This window comes from Bison bison, unplaced genomic scaffold (assembly GCF_000754665.1).
Source record: "Bison bison bison isolate TAMUID 2011002044 unplaced genomic scaffold, Bison_UMD1.0 scf7180017864217, whole genome shotgun sequence".
Classification (NCBI taxonomy): domain Eukaryota; kingdom Metazoa; phylum Chordata; class Mammalia; order Artiodactyla; family Bovidae; genus Bison; species Bison bison.
In genome coordinates, this window is record NW_011494789.1 from 4003705 (window position 1) to 4010415 (window position 6711).

At 54.3% G+C, this 6711-nt stretch overlaps 1 protein-coding gene and 1 pseudogene across 1 annotated transcript; both read left to right on the forward strand.

Moving 5' to 3' along the window:
• Positions 1-1864: 1864 nt before the first annotated feature.
• On the forward strand, positions 1865-2334 carry LOC104992570 (annotated as a pseudogene).
• Positions 2335-3297: 963 nt separating this feature from the next.
• SFTPC (surfactant protein C) lies at positions 3298-6303 on the forward strand. The gene is made up of 6 exons (XM_010845463.1): positions 3298-3455; positions 4185-4343; positions 4933-5055; positions 5294-5404; positions 5752-5899; positions 6099-6303. The coding sequence occupies exons 1-5, from the start codon at positions 3351-3353 to the stop codon at positions 5887-5889; spliced, it is 636 nt and encodes a 211-aa protein (XP_010843765.1). The 5' UTR covers positions 3298-3350; the 3' UTR covers positions 5890-5899; positions 6099-6303.
• Positions 6304-6711: the final 408 nt, after the last annotated feature.

The window sequence follows — 6711 nt, forward strand, 5'->3', positions numbered from 1 at the left end:
ACAGAGCTGAAGGGGACAGCGGTGCCTGCTAAGTGGCAGGTGAATGTGCAGGAGGGAAGGGGTGCTGTGGGTTAGGGTGGGAGCACAGAGGGGGTGCCACTGGCTCTTGCCTGGTCTTTTAGGGTGGGTGGTATTCAGAGAGGTAAAGAGGCATTGAAGGTACGCTTCCCAGCAAGGAGAAATGGCCTAAATAAAGGCCAAAAAGTGAAAAGCCTAGAGCGGAGGGCTGGGATAGTGTGGGGGGAGGTGAGGTGACAACCTGCATGCTCAGCTGAAGGTCCCTTGACCCTTTCTGGAAGGAAGAAAAGAATCCCAAGACCTTCCATGTCAGTGCCAGCATGTAAATTTCCCTTATGAAACTTGAGAACACCCTTCCTTCCCCAACTTCCAAAAAGGCAAAAATGAATTAATAAAGAAAGGGATAAAAACAAAGTTGTAAGAACCACATCCTAACGGCAGCCGGCAGGGGAGACTTTCCCCAGCAGCCAGAGATGCTGGCAAGCTCCAGGCACAGCGCCTGCTCAGAACCAGAACAAGCCCCACAGCTGGATCATGCCCCACCCACCCCCAGGATGCCCACAGGGACCCCCAAGATGCTTGCCATTCTCCTTGGTTCTCCCGCTGGCCCACTGCCCATCTGGCTCAGGTCCAGTATGTGCGAGTCAGCCAATCAATCCCAGTGTTGCCAGGACAACCGGGGTGGGAGTGGGGGCCCTGGGGCCAGCAGGGGTGGGCACGGCAGGCAGGCTGTCTCCTGCATCTGGCACCTGCAGCAGCTGAGGCTGCATACAATCCCCAGAAGGATGTTTCTCCTCCCTCCTTCTTCCTGGACTCCCATCCCTTTCTTTCCCTCCTCCTAGGACACTTGCTGCTAGAGGCTTAGGCAAATATTTAAAGCAGCAGTTGGAGGTGAGGAGGGTGGTGGGAACAAACACTTCTGTCTCTCCTTTCCGGAGCTTCTCTTCTGGGACTCTCAGCTCAGATGCCATGCCGTTGTGTAACCTGGAGGCTAAAGGCTCTCCAGCTGGAGAGGGGGTCCTTGTGGAGACAAGGGAACCTGCCAGGGCTGGAGAGCTGGGGGCCAGCTCGTGACTGAAGGGCAGGGCCAAGGTGGGAGGGGGTGCCCAGCAAGGGACAGGAATTGGGGTGAAGTGTTGGAGTTCAAGTACAAGAAGAATGGGGTGAGGCCAAGAGAGGAGTGAGGTGTGGGGCTCTGACTTACACTCGAGTTAAAGTTCAGAGGTGAAGGCAATGTAGAGACCACTTGGCCCAGCAAATAGAGGGAGCTGGAGAGAAAGGAGGCAGTCATTAATTGACGTGGTTTATTACTACAAAGCAACAGAGACGACTTTGGGGAAAGAGACAGGAAAGGGGTAGAGAGGAGAAGAAGAAGATCCAGAAGCGGTTCAGATCTGGGTAAGAGCATCCTCAGGGCAAATGCAGGAACAGAGGATATAAAAAGAAGAGTGTTGAGAGGGTAGGGCGTGAGGCAGCACTAAGCAAGTGGGCTGATTCAAGGGCAAGGAGATGGGGACCCCCATCAGACACCACCACCAGCCCTGTGCAAGGCTGTCTGGGCATAACTGTCAGGTGAGGAACTGCTATCAAAAGCCTCTAGCTTGGGACTTCCCTGGTGGTCCAGTGGCTAAGACTCCACACTCCCAATACAGGGGGCCCAAGTCCAATCCTTGATCAAGGAGATAGATCCTGATGCCACAATTATGATAGAAGGTCTGAAGTGCCCAGTGCAGCCAAAAAAAAAAAACAACCCTCCAGCTTGATCTCTGAAAATGGTTTGCTCCCTTGATGCAGAAAACCCACAGAAACATGCAAATCCAGAAGTTCAAATCTTCGTGTTCACTTTAGGAACATTCATGAAACGGCACAGGCTATCAAGGGTATGTATATCCCTAAAGCCACCAAGTATTTGAAGGATGTCACTTTAGAGAAGCAATGTGTGCTGTGCCCTTGTTCCAACTGTGGAGCTGGTTGATGTGCCCAAGCCAAACAGCGGGGCTAAACATAGGGTTGGCGACCCAAAAAGAATGCTGAGTTTTGCTGCACGTGCTTAAAAATGCAGACAGTAATGCTGAACTGAAGGGTTTCAATGTGGATTCTGTGGTCAATAAACCCCCAAGATGCCGCACAGAACTTTGCAGAGCTCACAGTCGGATTAACCCCTGTGGGACTCCCCCTGCCACACAGAGATGATCCTGACTGGGAAAAGAGCCAGTTATTCCTAAACTTGCACAGGAACTTGCGCAGAAGAGAAAGCTGTCCCAGAAGAAACTGAAGAAGCAAAAATGTATGGTCTGGAAAATAAATTCAGCATAAAATAATTGCAGGGACTTCCCTGGTGGGGAATCTGCCTGCCAATGCAGGGAACACAGATTCAATCCCTGGTCCGGGAAGATCCCACCTGCCCTGGGACAGCTAAGCTGGTGTGCCACAATTACTGAGAACTCACTCTAGAGGCAGTGCTACGCAACACAAGACGTCTCTACAACAGAAGCCTATGCACTGCAACTAGAGAGTAGCCCCTGCTGGCTGCAACTAGAGAAAGCCTACAAGCAGCAATGAAGAACCAGCACAGCAAAAGTAAACAAATAAATACAACTTAAAAATAAATGCAAAAAAGGTAAAACCAAGTTAAAAAGAAAAACCCTTCAGCTTACAAACAAGCCCATACAAAGAAAGAAAAACTGCATGTTAGTAAGAATGTATAACTAGAAGGGACAGTTTTCAGAATTTGGGAAAGAATGACCAGGGGCATGTCTGAGGTTAGGTACAAGATGTGTGGGAGTAGGCAAAGCAGGTATACCTGAATTGAAAATCTGACACTCCCAGGAAATTTATGAACCATTTATGAAACCCTGCACTGATGCCAAAGCACCTCGTGCCTTTGGTACTGTCCCTGTGGGTCCACAAGATTTCCCCTTCCTGGAGCTTAGGCTCCAGGGGCAATTTCGAGGCAAGTCTGGGGGCAAATCTGTTGGGAAGTGTGCTAGACCCATTGAGTCTGGCCCTTGGTTGCTGAAGAGGTTCAGCCTGGCAGAAGAACAGGAAAAGCCATAAGATGGCAGGGGCAGGTGCCAGCAAGAATGGTAGGCACGCCAGGAAGACACCCACAGTGAGAGGTGTAGATTTCTCAAGGGCAAGGTTGCTCAGCTCACCCAGCTTTGCTTTCCCTGGGGCCAACAGGACTCACGCGCCAGGGCCAAGGGCCCTTAGGCGCTCTTGCAGCTGGCTTATCCGGCCCTTGGCTCTGAAGGGCCAGGAACAAACAGGCTTCAAAGCTGAGGGCTTGGTTGGCAGACAGGGACTGGGTCTTTTACCTCTGTCCTGTGTCCATGCTGGCACATATAAGACCCTCGTCGTACTCAGAGATGAGGAGGGAAGGTGTCTACAGCAAGATGGATGTGGGCAGCAAAGAGGTCTTGATGGAGAGCCCGCCGGTGAGTCTGATCGTGTGTACATATATGTGTGTGTGTGTACATGTGCAAGAGTGTATCTGTGTACGATGGGCTCTACCTCCTCCAACCTCTCTGGGCCTGTTTCCTCACCCAAATTCATTCACTCAACTAACCTAGGACTGTGCTAAATTAAGACAGGGACACCAACCACTATGACAGAGACTCGGAGTGGCAGACTCAGCAGCCACTAATTCCCATACAAGGGGCTGCGAGCCATCAAAGGGGTCCGTGGAAAAGACTGTAGAGAGCACGGGAAAGGAGCCACTATGCAGGAAGTCACAGGAAGCTTTGCAGAAAAACTAACATTTGAGCTGGCTCCAGAGGAACAAGCTGGAGCTCACCAGGTGGAGAAGGAGGAAGGCATTGCTGGAAGAAGGGATCATATGCCTAAAAGCATGGATTTGGAGGGGAACTGGAGGGTATGGGTGTGGCTGGGATGTCAGAGGTGTGCAGGAAACAGCAGGAAGTGAGACTGGTGAAACAGGCTCTCTTGGATCTGTTCAAGCTAGACCTCACTTCTAAGCATCTATGAGTTTGTTGGAATCCAGGCCCCCTCCTCCAGGAAGCCTCTAACCGGCTCAGCCCTCTTCTACACGTCCATGGCATTGGTTGTTCAGTCCTGGGAGAGAGTGGGAGGGTGTCTCAGTTGTGCAGGGAGAAGGGGCATCTTCATGACCTCATACCTGTCTCCCCGCCTGCCCCACATGTCAGGACTACACAGCAGTCCCTGGGGGCCGGCTCCGCATCCCTTGCTGTCCCGTGAACATCAAACGCCTTCTCATCGTGGTCGTGGTTGTGGTCCTTGTTGTCGTGGTGATCGTAGGGGCCCTGCTCATGGGCCTTCACATGAGCCAGAAACATACAGAGATGGTGAGTAGGCTTGGGATGGGGTGGGCAGTGGATACAGGGCAGGTCAGATAGAGGCCCTGGGATGGGGTGGGCAGAGAGCAAATTGCCCACAGGGAATGAGGCGAGGAGGCAAGTGACACCTCAGGGAAGGACAGAGGGAAACAGGGTGGCAAACTTAGCCTGGGCTTTTTCACCAGCCCCCACCCCACAGTTGAACAATCTGTTTCCTCCAGTGCCTGGTTTCCCTGGGCCTCTCTGAGCTCCCAGGAAAGAAAGAATTGCATTTGAGTAAAGAACACTGGGGCTTCCCAGGTGTGCTAGTGGTAAAGAACCCGCCTGCCAATGCAGGAGACATAAGAGATGCAGGTTCCATCTCTTACGGGTCGGGAAGATCCCCTGGAGGAGGGCATGGCAACCCACTCCAGTAATCTTGCCTGGAGAATCCCATAGACAGAGGAGCCTGGAGGGTTACAGTCCATAGGGTCTCAAAGAGTTGGACATGACTGAAGTGACTGAGCATAGCACAGCACAAAGGGAACTGAGGGTGGGTATGAGCTGCTGGGATGAGTGGGGAAAGAGGAATGCCAGGCAGCACGATGCCCTCCTCTAGGTTCTAGAGATGAGCATCGCAGGCCCAGAAGCACAGCAACGCCTGGCCCTGAGTGAGCGTGTGGGAACCACTGCCACTTTCTCCATTGGCTCCACTGGCACTGTGGTTTATGACTACCAGCGGGTGGGTATGCTCGGACCTCTTGACCCCAAGGCTAGGGAACCAGTGATAATTCTGTGCTAGACCTCTTCAGGTTTGGCCTTCCTACAGGTTCATCTCTCCCTACCCCCAGCGCTTTTGCTAAGCCCCAGATTCCAGTATGACTCCTTCCAGTGCCCAACCTAGAGGGGGATGGCCTAGAGTTGGGAGTGAGCTAGGCAGCACCTTACTAACTGACCCTCTTGTATGTCCCCATGCCCAGCTCCTGATTGCCTACAAGCCAGCCCCCGGAACCTGCTGCTACATCATGAAGATGGCTCCGCAGAACATCCCAAGTCTCGAGGCTCTCACCAGAAAATTGCAGAACTTCCAGGTGGGTGTATGGGTAAGAGGGAGTGGGTTGGCTTTTCCCAGGGCTGCTGGCAGGAGCATTTTAGATGATGATTTTGTCACCTGTAAAACGCTGCTCCTCGTGGACTGCCAGGTGAATGTCCTCCCTGGATTCCCCTGCACTGAACCTTTCCTAGCCAAGTTCCCCATCCCCACCCTGCAGCCAAGCTGCTGGCTTAGCTGAGCCCACATACCCCCTGGGGGCTCTGATTCTAGCACAACACCTTCTTTACACAGAGAGACTGCCTGGCACACCTGAGGTCCCACGATAAGGACCACAGGTGAGACAGAAACTCAGTTCCCAGGCTCCAAATCAGATGCTCTTTCCAGGCCAAGCCCCAAGTGCCTTCCTCGAAGCTGGGCCAGGAGCAGGGCCATGACGCCGGCTCAGCATTCTCTGGGGACCTGGCCTTCCTGGGCAGGACCGTGAGCACCCTGTGTGGCGACGTGCCCCTGTACTACACCTAGGACTGGTCAGGTGAGCAGGTGTGACCTCCAGGGCACGGGAACAGACGCAGCCCGGGACGGTTTGGGCCACCTCTTCATGTCAGCTGACCAGGCACTGGGGGACCCAACAAGATGGGGTCACCTACAGAGCTCCAGGGAGGGAGGGTTTCACAAACATCCCCTCCAGTCCTTCTCCCTCACATAATAAACAGTGTTTCTTCGCTTCCCAGGGCCTCAGGAAGCCCCAGAGGGACAGCGGAGATCCAGGAGCAAAGGGTCTTGTGCAGACTGGCAGGAAGCAGATCCTGTCGACACCACTGGGACTGGCCCTGCAGAAATGGGACTGTGGGAAGAGGTGGGCAGAGGAGAAGCAGCTCCTAGGGCCCAAGGGGGCTCCTACCACCAAAGATTAAAGCATCCTGATTGCAAAACGAAGGGTGTACCTCGTCTGTCCTCTCACAGCCCGGCTCTTGGTGGGGGCCGGCCAGGGGAAGGCTAGAGCCTTGGGGGCGCCAAGCCGGCTTTCCCGTTCTCCCCCGATCCCAGGGTGAGGAGACTGGGGAGCAATCCGCGGGCTCCAGGCGCCCTCCAGTGGCGTCTCCCGAGGGAGGGAGCGAGACGGAGACGGCGAGAGACCGAAGGACCGAACTAGAGGGACAGGGACCGAGATGGGCGAGAGCGAGGGTCCGAGAACCGGAGACAGCGAGAGCCGCAGGCGGGGAAACGCAATCCGAGACAAGGGGGGCTAGAGCGGGGCGGAGGCTGCACGATCGACCCGACGGCGTGTCCGGACGGCCCAGGAGGGGCTCGGGCCGGACCACCCCGGGGACCGGCGCCCCCTCC